The sequence below is a fragment of the Panthera onca genome, chromosome D1 (assembly GCF_046562875.1).
Source record: "Panthera onca isolate mPanOnc1 chromosome D1, mPanOnc1 haplotype 2, whole genome shotgun sequence".
NCBI lineage: Eukaryota > Metazoa > Chordata > Mammalia > Carnivora > Felidae > Panthera > Panthera onca.
Genome location: NC_138348.1, coordinates 61,708,009 through 61,726,271, shown reverse-complemented (window position 1 = coordinate 61,726,271; position 18,263 = coordinate 61,708,009). Strand labels below are relative to the sequence as shown.

Sequence of the window (18,263 nt, the reverse complement as noted above, 5' to 3'; positions counted from 1 at the left end):
ATGGTCTAAGTTGGGCCCGGAGCTGTGAGCCCTGCATGTGAGGCTTGGCTCTGCCACTACCCGCTGCGTGACTTGGGGCAAATAACGTAACCTCTGTGGACCCGTTTCCTCTTCTTCCACCAACTCATTGATTTTCCAACAGGCTTTTCTCTGGCTTCTCCAGAGACATAAGAATCCAGAGTTGCCTTCAGAATCACTCCAAAGCTCTTATTTCGTCTAGAGAGATGTGGTTTCTGTTTTCCATGTTGAGGTCCTTATAAATATCTTCTGGTGAAAAGGTTCCATTTCTGATGTATTTCTGATATATTTGAAAAACCATCATTCTAGATGATCTCTAATTGCCCCACTCATTTACTCAATCCACCATTGTTTTAAACAACGACCTAGTGCTTATTAGGCATTTCCAGGCACTACAGAGAGAAGGAAAGGAGTAGTCCTTGACCCTGCCCTCAAGGAGCTCACGATCTAGTGGAGAGGAGGACTGTGTGCAGTGTGGCAGGGTATCTGGGTGTTTGTGTCAGGTTTTGGAAAGAAGTGACTAGTCTAATTAGGGTCATCAAGACAGACTTCAGGGAAGAGGTGTCATTTGAAGCCGAGTCATAAAGGATGAGAGTGTTGGGGGAGGGGTGCTGGAGTGACACTGAGGCAGCTGGGAGAGCGCTGCACGGACACAGAGGCTTAGGCAACACGTGCCTGACAAGTTGGGGGGAAACAGATGGTTTGTTGTCTGGGATATAGAGGGTAAGTGGGAGCGGGGATATTATTGGGAGATGGCGACAGGTTCCAGAAACCACTCCAGGAGGATGCTTAGCATCTGCCCTTCTGCTGTTTCTAAAGCCAGACGAGAGGATGTACCCTCTATCCTGTTCACTTTCTCGAGAGTATGTCCGCTTCCACTATGTCCATTAGTGACAATAATAGCCACTGTCATTCATGGAGCTTGCTCTGAAGAAACAGAGTTTCAAAGAGCTGTCACATACTTTTGCAACTTTAGAGAGCTAGAAAGTGGCAGAGTCAAGCGTTGAACCCAAGTCTCATGATTCTGGATTCTCAAGCGTAACTCTGTAACCCGGCTGCTAACTCTGCTGCTGGTGTAGCCCTCTTGTATCAGTTTATCCCCTTACTGCATAACATAGAATCCTTAGAAAATGACGTCTAGTAAGGTATCTACAAACATCTCCCAGTTATAACCCTTTAGAGGACACTTTGATGCCTTAAATTGAGTCAATATGAAAAAAAGAAGAATATTACTCCTCTTGAGTAAATACAGCGAGCCCCTGGGTGCCCAGATATGTCTGAGCGGCCTGCCTTCTGTCTTCTGACCTCCAAGGCTTCCCTGCCATCCAGGGTTCTAAACATGAAAAGTAGATGACGTCATTCTCTCTTCTCTACCCACAGGCATGCGTGTGTCATTCGTGGTCAAGTGATGACATCAGATGGGACCCCACTGGTTGGTGTGAATATCAGCTTCGTCAATAATCCTCTCTTTGGATACACAGTCAGCAGGCAAGATGGCAGGTAGGAGACCTTTTGTAGAGCAGGGTTAGTGAAGGTCCTGTTCTCGTGGTCTTGCCACATAGCTGCTGCTGGAATGGCAATGTGGAAAGAGAATGGGACCTGAATTCAGAGGCCTAGCTCTGCCACTCACTAGCTGTGAGACCTTGCACCTGACTCTGGCCTTAGTCCCTTTGGCTAGAAATTAAGCAATCTCTTCTCGTTTGGTTCTCAGAGTAAGCATAGGGTACCTTATACATGTTATCCTGCTCAATGGCTTATAATATAAAGCACTGTCACATGGGCCACTTTCCTCAGACCAGACAACTCCAGAAATGTTCATATTCCTGCTGTGTGCTTTCCATCTACAACTGCCTAGGTCTGTGGAAGCCACTGGGCGATGACAGAACTCTGCCCCTCGGATCCCCGCGAGAACAGTCGGTAGAAGGAAGTAAAGTTTCTTCACTCACTCTAACTCTCCATTTGCTAGAACAATTAGACAGTTCTCCTCACCTCTCTGGGCCTCAACTTCTTCACCTATGAATGGTCCTAACACTAGCATCTCACAATTTGGTTGTAAGGATGACATTCCATGATGGATGAGGAAGTGCCTTGCACACAGTAGGTGTTTAATAAATCTTAGTTTCCCTTCCCTCCTCTGGTTCATTGCCATATTGCCAGGACCTGGCACACGGTAAGGATGCAGTAAATATTAGCAGTTTATTAAAATTACAAATTATTAAATGATGAGGAGGTGATGATTGTGGTACAGGCCACTAGGAATATTTTGGAGAAAATGGAAAGAGAAGGAAGAAAGTGGAACAATTTAGGCTGTCGGTGGTGACAGGTCCTCGATTTTTAATAAAATCAGGTGGTGGCAGTCCATCTGGCTAAGTGTGGGCCCATAAGGTTGATTTTCACTCTGTGTTGGAAATTATGCTCCAGCCTGATTGATTTTAGCACCTCTTTAATCCAATATCAGACATGAACATGTCCCGGCCGAGGTGATAATGAAGTAGAGGCTCATCTGTTTGTAGACATGTGTGCCTCTTAGACAGAGTGGCAAGCTTGGCATGGGGAGCCCTCTCCCCCCTCCTCTCCCTGTGAATGGGAAGGGGCCCAGCTAGAAGGGGCTGGCGACCAGTGCCAGGAGTAATCTGGCCGGCCCAGACCACTGTCCCCTGCCCCACACACCTTCCAGCCCAGGAAGCACGTCAGCGCAGACGTTCAGTACGGCATGGGGGAGTATATCTTTCTCATGCTCTGTCTTCACTGCCTTCCAGCTTGGGGCTGCCTGCTAGATGGAAGTGGCAGATGTGAGCATTCTAGGCAACAGGTATTGTGGCTACATCATTACCTGCTGTGAAACAGTCATCAAGAAGGAGCCGTGGGGACTGCTCTTTTTTTGTCACGAAAGGTGTCCGTCATTCCCATGAAATGGCAAATCGTCAGTCCTTTGCCTTTGCTGTACTTGGTCAGAGTGGGTCCGTAAAACACTCCGGAGTCATGTAGGTTTGGTGGCCCTTGAGAAGAGCCCACTCCTTCCCCTCCAGGCTTTGATTCCCCCTGTGTGTACTGCCCCTGTGATTTCCGTGGCCCGTTGACAGCATGGGGAGCCTGGGAGGCAATTGTCAGCCACACTTCCTGCATCAGTTTACTAAATCACATCATAGGAACCAGAGTTGCAGAGAGCTTGAGTTTCAAAGCGATTCTTAACCAGTGCTTTATGGGGCTTGAGTTTTCCTCCCAACTAGACAGTGCATAATGGAGGAGAGCCATTACTGACTCTCCAGGTGCCTGCAGATCCCCATTTGTTATGTATGAATCTTGCCCATTTCCTTTCAGCTTCCCTTTCTTTTACCCTCCTTATCTCTCACACCTCGGGAGAGCCCATAAGGCCGAGACATAGCCTGAACGTCACAGTGTATACAAGTCTGTGGACCAAGTCTAACTCAGCTCTGTATCCCTCACTTCCCAGGCAGGCACTGTGCTGCCCACTCTCACCCAGCTCCCCGGTCCCTTTCACATACCCACCACACTGGAATACCAGACATCAAGACTTAACTAGAGCCAAAGAGATCGATAAAAAGATGGAAAATAGAAGCCATGAAGAAAAATTTGTAAAGAATAGCAGACAGAAGAAGCAGTCCAGGCTCGCTGAATTGAAAAAATGGGGGAATACGGAGCATGATGCCCTGGGAGTGGGGTTCTGGGCTTTTCCCATTCCTTATCCCATCTGTCTAATTAATAACTGCCAAGTGGTTATGATCATCATTTTACATGACGAGATTGAGGCTCAGGTGACAGAAGTCACCTATGGAGTGAATAGCAGTGCTTAGACAGGCCCTGAGCTGTTTGGGCTTCGCCTGAGATCCAGGCCTTCCTTTTGTGGTCAGACTCACATCCATATCCACAACAAGGTTTCCCTCCAGATGAACAGGCCCAGCTCTTGGCAAGATCCAGTCACACCCAGCTCTTGGCAGGGCCAGCTGCCCCTAGCCCACTCACCACCTTGAGAATATGTCTTTTCGGGTTTATCTTCGCTTCCTCCCCATGCTCATGCTCTCGTGAAAGGAGCTCGTGAGCCGGGCCAAAGTTCTGTTTGATGGTTACAAATGTTCTGTCAAAGTACAGATGCTCTTCAGTTCTATGACAGGAAAGTCGTTCTCTGGGTATTTCCCCAAACCATGGATATTCTCTTAGAGAGCCAAAACCTAAACTCTTGGTTCAGAACAAACTCCGTCACTGTTTATTGAAGATGACACTGTCCTACTTCTGCTACCCAAGTGTGGGCCTAGAAAGGGCTGAGTGAGGAGCAGGCAGAGTGGGTGAAAAGTTTCAGCAAAGGACAAGAGTCAGGCTCCGGAGCCTAGAATCCCGAATCTGGGGGCATCGTCTGTCAGGAACAGGATTTGGCACTAGGTCAGGGCAGTTCATCGTAAAATCCCGGGGAGAGGGAAGAGCAAGCCAGAGCAGAGAGCCCAAACCCGCATAAAGGTGAGGTCCTGTGTTAGAGTCTCTATAACCAACTGCACGGGTGAATGCTGGGTTGGTCTGTAACAATAGCCCAAGTAGGAAGGAGCCTAGGGTGTTCAGTTCAGAAGAAACTGACAGCGTCATTCATACAGTCCTTCTGTAAACTATAAGCGACAAGTGCTGGGCTAGATTCTGGAAAGAATGAGGAATCATGCACCTGGGCCAAGCAATAAACATGTGACTCCTGGGCGGTGTGTGGTGGGCCAAGAGGAGGAGGGCACGTGATGCCCTGAGAGTGAGGGAGCTAGAATTCTGACCAAGTAAGGAGTTTGCAGGAGCTCTCCAACCACAAGAACAAGATGAGGACAGGCCTTGAGAATGCATCCTCAAGTAGTGGCTAAAAGACTCTGTCCAGAGACATCACAGCCAAGAGGTGGCAGGTGGACCGGGCCACTGTTTCTAAGTCCTGAAGGACTGTCAAAGGCAGAAGGAGTCACCCCAACAGGTAGAACAAGGCCCAATGGCTAAGTAGCTATAAGAAGAGGGACCCAGGCTCAATTCCAAAAATAACAAATCCTAACAGAACTAACGGAAGATAGGACAGTCCTTCTGTGGATATAGCAAACTCCTCATCACAGGGAACCAAATGGTCCCTTGCTGGTGATTCCATAGAAGAAAAGCATCAGACTGGGAGAGGGCTGTGAACAGTGGCCGGCTGGCCACCGGCTCTCCCGGACACCACAGAGACCTCACGGCAGCAGGGAGTCTGGGCCTCAGTCTTCAGCTTCCCTTTTGCACCTCACGCGTACTGTCAGTTGTGCCTTTTTGTAATTCCAAAGGCCTGCATTGAGTAATCTATCATAATCAGAGCCAAAATTGCCGTAGGATCATAGGATCTTAGTGACTTAAGAATAATCCCTTTGAAATTTAAGAAACAAAACAAATGAACAAAGAAAGAAAGAGGCAAACAAATTTTAAAAAAAAGAAAAGAAAAAGAAAACAGACTCTTAAATACAGAGAACAAACTGGTAGTTGCCCGGAAGGGAGGTGGGAGAGGGGATGGGTGAAATAAAGTGGGTCAAGAGTACATTTATCTCGGTGAGCTCTGAGAAACGTATAGAATTGTGGAAGCATTATATGGTATACCTGAAGTGAATATAACACTGTATTATTAATTATACTTGAATAAAAAATCCATTTGAACCTTTTCGTTTTATATATTGAGAAAATTGAGGGCCAGAGAGGCTGAGGGATGTGCTCGAGATCGCAGAGCAGTTCATGGCAGAGGCAGGACTAGGCTTAGGGCTCCTAATACCAGGGCAGGACCTGTTCCACTTCATTCTGCTGACTTCTCACTGAGCTTCAGCTCTAAGGGTCCCTAGGTACCAGAACCACCATAGCAGAAGCTCATCAGCTGTCCTGTGTCCCGGCAAATGGCTCTCCATAGCAGCGATTATTAATGTTGGTTTTGGTAAAATCTCTGTAATGAACCATTTCCCCCAAAACCAATGCTTTATGGAATCTCTGTTACTGTTTGTGGTTATAGTGAAGTCTTTAGGTTTTATGGTCTCCTCAACAAGTGCTCAGACCTTTTGGTGTAATTTTTTTCTCCTTTATATCTCTCTTTGCCCCACCCCCACCCATTATCCTCTTCCTCCTCATCTCCTGTTTCCTGCTTTTCCTGCTCCCCCCTTTTTCCCACCCCTCCCCCTCTCAAACAGCTTTGACTTGGTCACAAATGGCGGCATCTCTATCATCCTCCGGTTTGAGCGGGCACCTTTCATCACACAGGAGCACACCCTCTGGCTGCCTTGGGATCGCTTCTTTGTCATGGAAACCATCATCATGCGACATGAGGAGAATGAGATTCCCAGCTGTGACCTGAGCAACTTCGCCCGCCCCAACCCTGTCGTGTCTCCATCCCCGCTGACGTCCTTTGCCAGCTCCTGTGCAGAGAAAGGCCCCATCGTTCCAGAAATTCAGGTACCCAGCTTTCTTAGCTATATTTCTCTGTGCTTTTATTTCACCTGTGGGGTGGAGGAGGATCTCAGAGACAGGGGAAAGGGAGATCTCATCAGCCCACCATGCAGAATCCGGCTGCCAGACCCCACAGCAGCCGTGGCGTGTGATGGTCACCCCTCTTCCATACTCAAAACACAGGAGCACTGGAAGCTTCCTGGCACACTCAGGCATATAATAAACTCCCACTCCTTTTCCGCTCTGCCATCCAGTTCACTTCCACTCTCCTTTCCCCCCAGCCTCCAATGTCCCCCTCTATCATCATTTCTGTGGAAAATATTTATGATGATAGGTTCTACCAACAGGAGTGGGACACACAGGCATCATAATAAAGGTTCAGTGAGAAAATATACATGAGGCGCTTTAGCACAAGGTGTAGCACTCAGTAAGCGCTCAATAAATTTTCTCCAGTATTATTCTTATTTAAGATTATTTTACACACACTGCCTTCATGCCAGAGGCATGCTTTGGCTCAAATCTCTACATACAAGTGCTGTACTTAATTCTCATTAAAAGGAAGTAATTTGGAAAGATACAGTCTAATCGGATTGAAACCAAGATAGATTCTTGGCCTAACAAAGCTGTGGAGAGTGAGATGTCTTCTGCCATCCCAGCCCAATCCCAGATGGCAGGAACAAAGGCCAAGGGAAGAGAGATGGCAGGAAGAGGTCCCAGGCTCGCTCGCTTGCCCACCAAGAGCTCTGGTCATGTGCATGTTAATAGGTTGCAGGGGCCTGTGGAGCAGGGAGCGTATACACTTTCGTGTGTATGTTTCACGCCTGGCTGAGCAGTCATATCTGCGTGTGCGTGTGCGTGTGCGTGTGTGTGTGTGTCCTGCTGATGGGCTTCTGGCGCCAGCCCACAAGGACATACAGCCATTTTGAAATTCTCATTGCACCCTCAGGTTGAAAACCTCGCTCCTTTTAGAGATTCGGCGCTGGTCTCCTATCTCAACTACCAGGCTGACCTTTCTTTTGAAATGGTTGTCAGCGGAGACAGAGCTTGCTGGAGAGAAGTAATTTGTTACTCAACCCTGGTTCAGCTCCATCTAGACATTTTCCCAGGAGCAGAGACTTTGGAACAAATGAGGTTAAAGGTCCCACCCTGTTCGCAGCGCTCCCTGAGCTGGGTGTCTGCGAGCCCAGCTGGGTCACAAACCTTGCTTATTATCAGATTCATGAAACACATGAAAACAAGCTCCTGGGTTTTCCTGGCCCTATCATTGGCCAGCCTTCGCAAGCACTGGGAGATGTACACTGTAAAAGGTGTGTTGAAGATAAATATTTATGAGAGCATCAGGATGGCACTCGAACCCTGCCTGTGGTTCACCAGGGTATAGAGCCTGCTTTGTCTAGAAGCTGCAAGCTGATTTTTAGGAAGGTTGCTTTGCTTTAGGCCCAGTCCCTAAAATTTTGTGTGCTCAGAACGGGGTAGGGAGAGCTCACCCCCATATGTGATATGAAATGGACAGAAAGGAAAAAGCTTTCTTTGTGCAGGCCCAGTTTCTCCCTGAACACCAGAGTAGAATAATCATTGTCCTTTTAATGGATACGTTAGCCTCAATTGATTTAATGTCCCCTTCTTAAAACAGAGCCCAGAGCATCAAGCTGATAGAAGTTCTCTGCTTTCGCCATGTGCCTGAGAACCCTGACATTGATTTAAAGTTTCCATCTTGGAAATGAGCCCATTACATACAGGAGATAAAGTGCCACCTTCCCCACCATTCTGTTCATCTAGCACAGCATGGGGCACGGAAACTCCATGCCTCCAGTCTGACCCCTTTCTGTGGGTGAGCTGGAGGGAGGCATTGGCCATAGGCCCTTGGCAGGCCGTGCTCTCAACCCTGCATAATTGTTTGGCCAACCTCTTATGGTCTCTGTTTATTTTCCCAAAGAGGAGAGGTATTTGAGGGTCTTATTTTAGGAAAGTTTTGAGGGAGAAACTGCCCTTGCTGAGGCGGCTGTCTGTATTAGTCTGAAGGAAAGTCTGTCTTCATATTACCCTCAGCTCCCAGCACCAGCACCAACGGCAGCAGCAGCATCCTGTTTACTGAGTACCTGTCATAGGCTGGGCACTTTATATGTGTGACCTCACTCAATCCTCACACTACTCTGGAGAGGAGGCTGACGTTTGGCAGCTTGCACGCGTTTCTCGGAGGGCATAGCTAGTGAATGAGAGGCAACATGAAGATAAATATTTTACACGCATTATCTCATGTGTTCCTCTCACTAATGCAGCAGGGTGAGCATCGTCATCCGCGTGGAATGGGGCAGGGGTGTACCACGTGGAGCTGGTCCGGAGCCAGGCCTCCTGACTCTGGGATCCCTCCTCTTCCCTCCCGTTTCCCCTTTGCCCCTCTTCCCCTCTTCCTCCTGCTTCTCTTCACACCCTGCCTCCCCCTCTTCTTTCGTCTCTCTTTTCTAGTTCCTGCTCCTCCTCTCCCTCGTCCCCCATCTCTGCTTCCTCCTCTACTTCTTGAACACTCAGAGCACATGGGGCTTGTCAGCCCCCCTCCTCCCACGAGTCCATGACCATCCACTTGCTGTGTAATCTGTCTTCTAGGCTTTGCAGGAGGAAATCGCCATCTCTGGCTGCAAGATGAGGTTGAGCTACCTTAGCAGCCGTACCCCTGGCTACAAATCTGTCCTGAGGATCAGCCTCACCCACCCTACCATCCCCTTCAACCTCATGAAGGTGCACCTCATGGTGGCAGTGGAGGGCCGCCTCTTCAGGAAGTGGTTTGCTGCGGCCCCGGACTTGTCCTATTACTTCATCTGGGACAAGACAGATGTCTACAACCAGAAGGTGTTCGGGCTCTCAGAAGCCTTCGGTAAGCCTCTCAGCCCCAGGACTCAAGGCCATCCTCAGAGACACAGTGACGCTTGGGGACGTGGGGCTCTTTTTCCACTTGCCGTGTTTCTTCCTCCTCCCTTCCTCTTCTCAGAAATTCCTACGGCTTAGTCGGCCTTCAAGACTTTTCGGTGGCCATCCGTGACCTAAGAGAATGTACTCAAAGACCTGACTGTGGAAAAGCTGATAATTTTTTTTAAAGGGGGTTACAAAAGCAGAAGGGCCCTTGAAAAGTGCTCTGGTGGTATGTGACAGCTAAAAGAGGCCTTGTGCCACGAAGATGCAGCTATGGCCCCCTCAACCACCTGGCCTGAACTCACCCATGAGAAATGTGGGAGTCTGGAGCTCCTGGGTTTCTTCAGAGTTATTGAGGTGCAGGAGCTAAGATTCTGTCTTCATCAGGAAGGCTTGTTGGCCTTTTTACCTTATTTTCAATCAAAGAGGTTCTGTCGTCGTCGTCGTCGTCGTCGTTGTCGTTGTTGTTGTTAAAGTTTTTATTTGTTTTTGAGAGAGAGAAAGGAAGAGAGAGAATCCTAATCAGGTTCCATGCTGTCAGCACAGAGCTCAACGCAGGGCTTGAACTCGTGAACCGTGAGATCATGACCTGAGCCGAAATCAAGAGTCAGACACTTAACTGACAGAGCCACCCAGGGGCCCCCCTCCTCATTGTTTCTGTCTGTTTTTTGTTTTGTTTTTTTTTTTAATTTTTTTTTTCAACGTTTTTTATTTATTTTGGGACAGAGAGAGACAGACCATGAACGGGGGAGGGGCAGAGAGAGAGGGAGACACAGAATCGGAAACAGGCTCCAGGCTCCGAGCCATCAGCCCAGAGCCTGACGCGGGGCTCGAACTCACAGACCGTGAGATCGTGACCTGGCTGAAGTCGGACGCTTAACCGACTGCGCCACCCAGGCGCCCCTGTTTCTGTCTGTTTTTAAGATGAAGCAGAAGGTGACTGTGGCCTCACCTGGAGTCCCAGCCCCACTCAGACATCGGGCTTCAGGGGCTGGCTGTGCTCATTCCAGCCTCCGTATATAGCAGAGTCCCAGGAAGGGTTCAGAGCTGGACTGTGAGCAGACCTAACCCCTGCGGGGCTAATCCCCCAAACACGTAGAGTATCAGCCCAGGAAATTCCTTCTCATCTTGAAACCTACTCCAATTTCATTCCCTTATTAGATTGAGCAATGGCAGAATGAGGAAGCAGAGGAGAAATAATGTTGTAAAGAAGAAAGAGAGGAAGGGAGGGAGGGAAGGCAGGCAGTCAATAAGAGAATGTCTGTTGAACACCTGCTCTGAACAGTGTGCTTCCCTGCACGTTAATATCCCACTTAATCCTCACAACCACCCTGTGAGTCAGAAATTGTCCTCGGATTCTGCAAGAGAAAGCCGAGGCCGGGAGAGGTGAGGGAACCTCCCAAGGATGGATGAGACAGGAACGGAGCTGGACTCATCCCAGTCCTTCCCTGTAGTTTTGCATCCCACCCTACCGCACAAGGGCATGCTGGGAGTGAAGATGCCATCTCTTTCTGTTCACTCTCCCTTCTGTAACTCAAAGTACTTCTGGGGTCTCATTAAAAAAAAAAAAAAAAAAAAAGCCTTGCAACCTCTTCAGGTGAAATGGGTATCCTTAGTGTCCACCAGCCAGGGACAAAGGCAGGTGTCTGCATAGTGGAACTTCAAGGGCTGAGGCTCACTTCCCTTAGGTGACCAATAGGAGGCGTAGAGGCTGCTTAAGGGACTCACGGTCACAGAGAAGATGTCCCTGTGAACATTCCCCTCCTGCCATAGATGGCTAACAACTTTTATGGCACCTAAAGAAACTTTTAAGGGACTGTCCACTTGTTAATTCCTGTCCTGAACATGCAGTAGGATATTGACCTCTTGACGGATACTGTCAGCACAGAAAGATGCTTGAAAGAAATGGCATTCCTGTCTCTGCTGGTTCCTTTCCACAGGGCAGGTACAGGGCTTTTTACAAATCCAGTCTCAGGACGGCTGCCATGGTTAGCCTGCATCCCGGTGCCCTCCTGAGGAGGTCTGGATTTATGAAACAGAAATGAAACCAGGGGATTTTCAAGCTTTGAGACTCAAAGCAACTTCCAGTTTTCAAAGTACCCTAAGTGAGCTCTTTTTCCATGTATTCATTATAAACGACCTTGAATTTTTTTCTTTAGTAAAGTAATACCATTATCATTCATAAAAATGTGATGAACGGACAAAAATATAAATAAATTCATACATGTTTCTATAAAACAACTACTTGTTAACATTTATGTTTATTTTCTTTTCTCGTTTATAGTTTGTGTATAGTTTTTTTTAAGCCTAGATAGAATACTGTATATACAACTTAGCATTATTCCATAAGCATTTTCCATGACACCCCACCATCTTCATAACCAAATTATCCAGTGGCTGCATAATATTCCTCAAGACGTACTTTGAAGACGTACTTACTTATTTGTTTATAGAGCGTGAGAGCTGTGGAGGGGCAGAGGGAGAGGGAGAGAGAATCCCAACCAGACTCCACACTCAGCATGGAACCCAATGCCAGGCTCAATCTCATGACCATGAGATCATGACCTGAGCCAAAATCAAAAGTCAGATACTTAACCGACTGAGCCATCCAGGGGCCCCATCTAGTGGGTACACTTTGATTTGCTCAACCTGTAACCCCTTTTAAACTTTCAGATTACTTCCAATTCGCACTATTATAAATAGTGCTGCAGTGAAGAGTTTTGTGCCTGAAGTATTTTCCATACTAAAGGATTATTTCCTGGGAATTGATTCTCCTGGGTCCTTTTTAAATTGTTTAGTACTTTTTTTTTTTAACTTTTCCTCATAATGCACAATTGCTCTATTAAAAAAAGGATATTAAGGCTCAGGATTTCTAAGACACTTAGAAATATGACCTTTTCTCCTTTTCTACGAAAGACAAGCCAGAGCCTTGCGTGCATATCAAAGCCAAAGAAGAGGCTTTACTCACCTGTGCACTTTGCGCCTTTGCTCACCTGTGTGCTTTTGTTTCCTACAGTTTCCGTGGGTTATGAGTATGAATCCTGCCCAGATCTGATCCTCTGGGAAAAAAGAACGGCAGTGCTGCAGGGATATGAAATCGATGCTTCTAAGCTGGGAGGATGGAGCCTAGACAAACATCATGCCCTCAACATCCAAAGTGGTAAGTGCATTAACAGAATTCCAGGAGCCAGGCCATGGTGTGGCCCTTGTCTCGTAACCTCTGTGCCCTGCCAGATTTAAAAAAGAAAAAAAAATGCACATTTCAAATTACATGGGCTTGTATGTGATCAGTCATCAGAAGGATTAGTCAACAGATACTCCTTGGGAGCCTGCTCTGTGCTTGTCACAACTAGGCAGTGGAGACGCAGAAATGAAAGACCTCAAGAGATGATATTCTGGTCAGAAGCAAACACTTCCCAGGCAGTCTCCAGGCTGTGCCGTGGATGGTGCCATCACACACAAAAGCACAGGACACTGGGGCATGGAGGGCAGCAACTCAGTTTCCCGGTTCAGCACGGTGTCTCTTTGGAGAGAACCTCTGAACTGAGTCTCAAAAGATCCAGAGGATCAGCCCTATATATCAAGTAGGGAGAACATTCTAGGCAGAAGGCACAGTATGTGCCAAGGCACAGAAGTCTGAAAGAAGAGTAATTGGAGAGAAGGTTTCTTATGGTTTGAGCAAAGGATGAAGTGAAGGCAAGAGCTGAAGCAAAAGCCAGAGCTTGAGCAGCCAGAGCCCAGGGTCAGAAGACTGGGACTTTGAACTTCATCCAGAGGCCGATGTCAAGCCTCTGAAGGGTTTCAAGCATCCAAGTGACATAATCAGCTCTGTATTTCAGATAGCCCACCTTGACTGTGTTCCAGGATGGGACAACTAAATATGCTCCTGATGTCTGACATCTCCCACCTACTCTGGAGAGGCCCTGGATGCTACTCAAAACCACAACATTGTGTCTCTAGTATACTTTACATGTTCTTAATATTTGCAGAGAATTTTTGAATCTGTGGATTTTTTTTTTCAATCTTACTTTCCAGATTCCTGTCATTCAGTAGTAGAATATTGTAGACAGCAAAACTGAAGGCACTTTGCCATTTGGTAATGAAAGGAAGGGCAGAAGGTTTGGAAAAGTACATGCACCCAAACCCACAGCAGACCAAATATCATAAACTCGTGTGTAAGCGTGTCCAGTGGTCAGAGTCAAAAACTTTGCACTGCTATTAAAATTGCCAAATAATTTTAATAAAACGATTTGAATTAAAAAAAAGGTATAAGGAAAAACTAAGCAACTAATTCTAAATTTTATGATAGAAGAAAGATTTGTGAATAGCTGAGACAGCCTTTAAAAGAAAAAGGAAAAAAGAGGCACTGCCAGACGGTTTGGTATCCATCTTAAAAGAAACCACAGTCTCCAAAATTGTGGTGCTTGTATCCGAGCGGATAAATAGCTTCTACAGAACAGAGCATGGGGTTCAGAAACTGGCCTATAAGTGGTCATCAGGAATCATTTTGGCCATGAGTGCCAGCAAAGCCAAAATAACAGAATTCCAAACAGGCAAAAAGTTTGTTTCTCCCTCGCCTGAAAGTCTGGAGGTAGATAACCCAGGGCTGGCTTGGCATACTGCAGGCTCAGGGGCTCAGGCACCTCCCCTCCCACTGCTCCAATCAGGCCTCCATCCCCAAGGCTATGGTTCATGGTGACCGCTGAAGCTCCAGCCTTCATATCCACATCCCATCCAGCAAGAAGGAGGAAAAGGGCTAAGGGCAAGCCCTTTCCATTGCAAGGACACCTCCCAACAGCTGCCCACCCCATTTCTATTTCCATGCCACTGGCTAGAACTTAGTCACCTGCCAAGTGTAGGCAGTTCCAGATAATAACCTGGACAGCCAAACATCAGGGGTTCTGTGGCTACAGAAAAAGGACGGGGGACAGGATGGATACCTGTGGATGACTACGGTTTCTGCTACGCTCCATACACACATAGAAACTGGCACATGACACAGGCAACATCAGATATCGGTGGAGACGGATAGTTATTTTAGAAATCGTATTGGAAAAACTGGCTCAGTGGGTGAAGAAAAGTAAAATTAAGTTCACACTACATACAAAATAAGCAAGATTGATTACAGATCTAAATTTAAAAGGTAACACTTGAAAACTAGTAGAAAACACAGAAGAATATCTTTATGATCTCAGAGAAGGATTCCCTAAAACCAAAAAGCACAAGCATTAGAGTAGGAAAATGATTTGATTGGACTAGGTAAAAATGAAAGATACCTATTTAATAAATGACAGAGCTAATAGGTGACAGCCTGGGAGAAGATTCTTGTGACCATAAACCCAAAACTCATTCAGGCTTCAGTATGGAAGGAGTGAGGTCAGAGGCACAGTCCAGTTTGGAGACTGTGGCAATAATATGGGAGATAAAGGATGATCTGGGCCCAAAATAAACAGTGTGGATATGGGATGAAGGCTACAAGTCACTGAGGTCAGTCCCTTCATTTTGCTGGTGAGGAAACGGAGATCCAAGCTCTGTTAAAACAGTAGGAAAGCCAATACAACATCTGGGATCAGCCCATTAGCAGCAAAACCAGGTAGAAACCCAGGTGTCTTGAATCTACCCTGGTGAGAAGAGACTGAACTTCACTCATGCATTTCTCTAAACATTGATTGAGATCTACTCTGTGTCAGGTTCTGCGATAGGCACCGGGGATATAGAAAGGGAAATAACATGGTTTCAGTCTAAAGAGAGAAAAACATGTAAGTGTCATAAAAAATCCACACTGCAGTAGAGATGGGGACTAGGTACAGGAGATGTGTACAGTCTATTTGAGAAGGAGTGGAGCTGAATGATTAGGGGCCTGGACTTAAGAGCACTTCTACTCTCCGTGTAACCTCAGGTAAGCCACTAGCCTGTTCCCCCCTGTGCATCCAGAGGGGACAGTGATAACTATCTTACAGAGTTGTTGAAAGCGTTCAATCAGGAAGGCAGCATGGCCTGTTCAGGACACTCTGGGTTTCATGATGGGGGTGTGGCAGCCTTGGGGGGTAAGTCTTGGAAATGGTAGGCAGAGATCTTGCATTCCTTGCAAAATCGAGGCAACTCTGTGGTCAGCCGCAGAAGACAGCCGTTTCCTGCTCCATAGGTGATTCTGTTCTTCTGTCCTTGTCCCAGGCATCTTACACAAAGGGAATGGGGAGAACCAGTTTGTGTCTCAGCAGCCACCCGTCATCGGGAGCATCATGGGCAATGGGCGCCGGAGAAGCATCTCCTGCCCCAGCTGCAATGGCCTTGCCGATGGCAATAAACTCCTGGCCCCCGTGGCCCTCACGTGCGGCTCTGACGGAAGCCTCTACGTGGGAGATTTCAACTACATCCGGAGGATCTTCCCCTCTGGGAATGTCACCAACATCCTGGAGTTGAGGTATGTAAGGTGATGTCCTCCTCACACTTCCTAATACTGTCCCTTTGCTATCCCGTGGCGCCCACCTAGCATTACCCACGACACCCAGAGGAGCCTCACCTGTCAGAGTCCATCTGAGACTTTTCACTTCCCAGCTCAGGGCTAAACTGTAAGCTGGGGGCTCTGGGGAAGCAGGTGCTGCTCTCCACTGGGCACTGAAAGGAAGACCAGCCACTGGTGGGGCAGGGGGATATCTTTGACGCCCAGAAGACGTAGAAGGCTGCTAACAACCAGGAATTAGACTTTTTGGAAGCCCTTGAACTTCTTTCTGTTTCCTGGCACCAAACAGATTGAAATTAGTCTCATGAGACCTCTTATAAGGACAAAGATGGCAGAACGGACAAAGCCAGCATTAGTAGGTTTGGCCCTGTTACTAAACACTCATCCGAGTTAGAGCAGTCCTCTTCAGCTGTCTGGTACTGAGATAAAGGCCCATGGGCTGAAATCTGGCAGTGCCCCTGTGCTCCTAGCATGCTGCAGGGCCAGCCGACTCCACCTTTTCTTTCTCCCCATCCCAACCGTGAGTGATGGAGCATAGCCATACTTAGAGCTCGGGGAAGGGCCTGATGGGTTGCATTTTCTCTAGACTCCCTAAATCGGGTCTTCTTAGAACCAGAGCACTGTCACAGGGTGGGTTCTAGGGTTACAGAGAAGCTGTAGTTAGAGACAGGGTTGCCCCACACTCCCTTTCAGGAGAAATTGCCCCAAGTTCCTCAAAATTGCTTTAGGGAGTAGGATCTGCCCATGTCCTGGGCAGGAGTTCGTGTGAACAGAACAGGCCTGTGAGCTGGAAAGCCTTCTTCCAAACTGGCCAGGGAAAAGGAAACTTACTTCTGTGAAGTCCCAACTATTTGCCCAGTATAACAGTCCTGCAAGACATTTACCACTGTTGCCCTTGACAAACAAGACCAAGGAGACTCGGGGAGTTTAAAGAATCTGCCCAAGGTCCAGCTTCTAGAGTGGCGGACCGAAGCCCACAAGTCCATCGCACAGCTCTGCATGGCCAAAGAATTGTCACCTGACCCAAAGAGGGCCACTTTGGCTTTAATGCCTTGTTAAGTTATCCCCTGGAAGTAATTGCCTGGTGAGAATGTCTCTGCAGTGCCCATGTGAAGGAAGGGAAGGCTTGCTAACTGACCACGGTCATGGCAGCCCTCAAGAGGAGAGGGTTCGTAGTCACCCACACACACAGAGACGAATGAAGCAGGAGGTCTTTGGCCATGACAAGAATCAGAAGCCTGAATTCTGTGGACTCATAGGAAGTGGGATACCAGGCTTTGTGAGAACCACCAATGGACTATTCTCTGCCTTTCTTCTCTCTTTTATGAGTTTCACTGCCACAGACATCCGTCAGGGAACGAGGAACCCGTAAGCCTGTCTGCTCCAGTCAGCTGCTCACATTGTCTTTCCACCTCCTGTAGGGTAATGGGAAGAGCCACAGCCTAGGGGTCAGCCCACCTTGGCAGAGAAGCTGTCCAGCTGTGGGCAAGACATCTACCCGCTCTGGGCCTCCATTTTCACATCTTCAAATAAGACGCCCCATTTTCCCTGCCTCCCACCTTTGAGGGGAGATCGTGGAAGACAAATAAGTAGGGAAGGGAGGAGTAAATGAAATTTGGAAAGAAAAATACACGTATCAGTATGTTGTCAATCTTAATGTATTTTCTTCCCGGCCTGTCCCCCTGTTCCCCCCCGCCCCCTGCCCTTCTAATTATGGTATGTCTCCAGTTCTGTATTCTGTCATGAGGAGGATCATGGTGGGCTACGCAAGTTTTGAATACCCTCTGTAGGGCAGCGTGCACACCAACAGAGGCACAGCAGTGAACATGCGTGTCTCGGGGAGCGTGACTCTGTACGGGGCGGGGAGGGGGGAGGGAAGCCGCTGCTGCAGCCCCTGTCTTAGCTCTGGTGAGAGCAGCCGCGTGTGTCAGGCTCATCCCCTTCCCCGAAGTCAGCAGTAGTGGTGCAGGTGAAGCCATGCCTCTTCTGTGATATGTAGCTGCTTGTAAGTGAGCTCACTGACAAGTAATATCCAATATAAAATAAATCAGTGTCATAGCTGCTAAGTCTTTATTTATTATAGTATTGTACAGTACCATTGCTGTCAAGTTCTCAGGCTGCTAATAATGCTTCTAACCCCGCTGCTAACACCTCATTCTTTCTTCTATTCCCTGCTCTCCTGTCTTCTGTCAGAAATAAAGATTTCAGACATAGGTAAGCCAACCAGTGGAGAATTTCCTGTCTCTCCTCTGCCTTGTTGCATGTTGTGTGGTAAGCTGCACGTGTCAAATTCAGATGGCTCACTAGCAAATGGATCCTGTGTGATTGGAACTGATTGGAGGTAATCAGTTACAATGAGAGGAAGTCATTAATAATGGTGGGGGTGGGAGGCGAGAGCCCGAACTCCTCTAATCTCTAGCAAAGTGTAGCAGTTACTTGGGTAATC

The 18,263-nt window shown here is 47.6% G+C and overlaps 1 protein-coding gene across 4 annotated transcripts in view; it reads left to right on the top strand.

The window, feature by feature from the left end:
- The window catches only part of TENM4 (teneurin transmembrane protein 4), a 2,903,849-nt gene that overhangs the window by 2,828,042 nt on the left and 57,544 nt on the right, over positions 1–18,263 (top strand). For all 4 annotated transcript variants that reach the window (XM_078433056.2, XM_078433057.2, XM_078433058.2 and 1 more), the window contains 6 exons: positions 1,399–1,518; positions 6,192–6,453; positions 9,052–9,319; positions 12,371–12,514; positions 15,529–15,778; positions 18,011–18,031. In XM_078433056.2, coding sequence (XP_078289182.1) covers positions 1,399–1,518; positions 6,192–6,453; positions 9,052–9,319; positions 12,371–12,514; positions 15,529–15,778; positions 18,011–18,031 — 1,065 coding nt within the window. The remainder of the gene's footprint in view (positions 1–1,398; positions 1,519–6,191; positions 6,454–9,051; positions 9,320–12,370; positions 12,515–15,528; positions 15,779–18,010; positions 18,032–18,263) is intronic.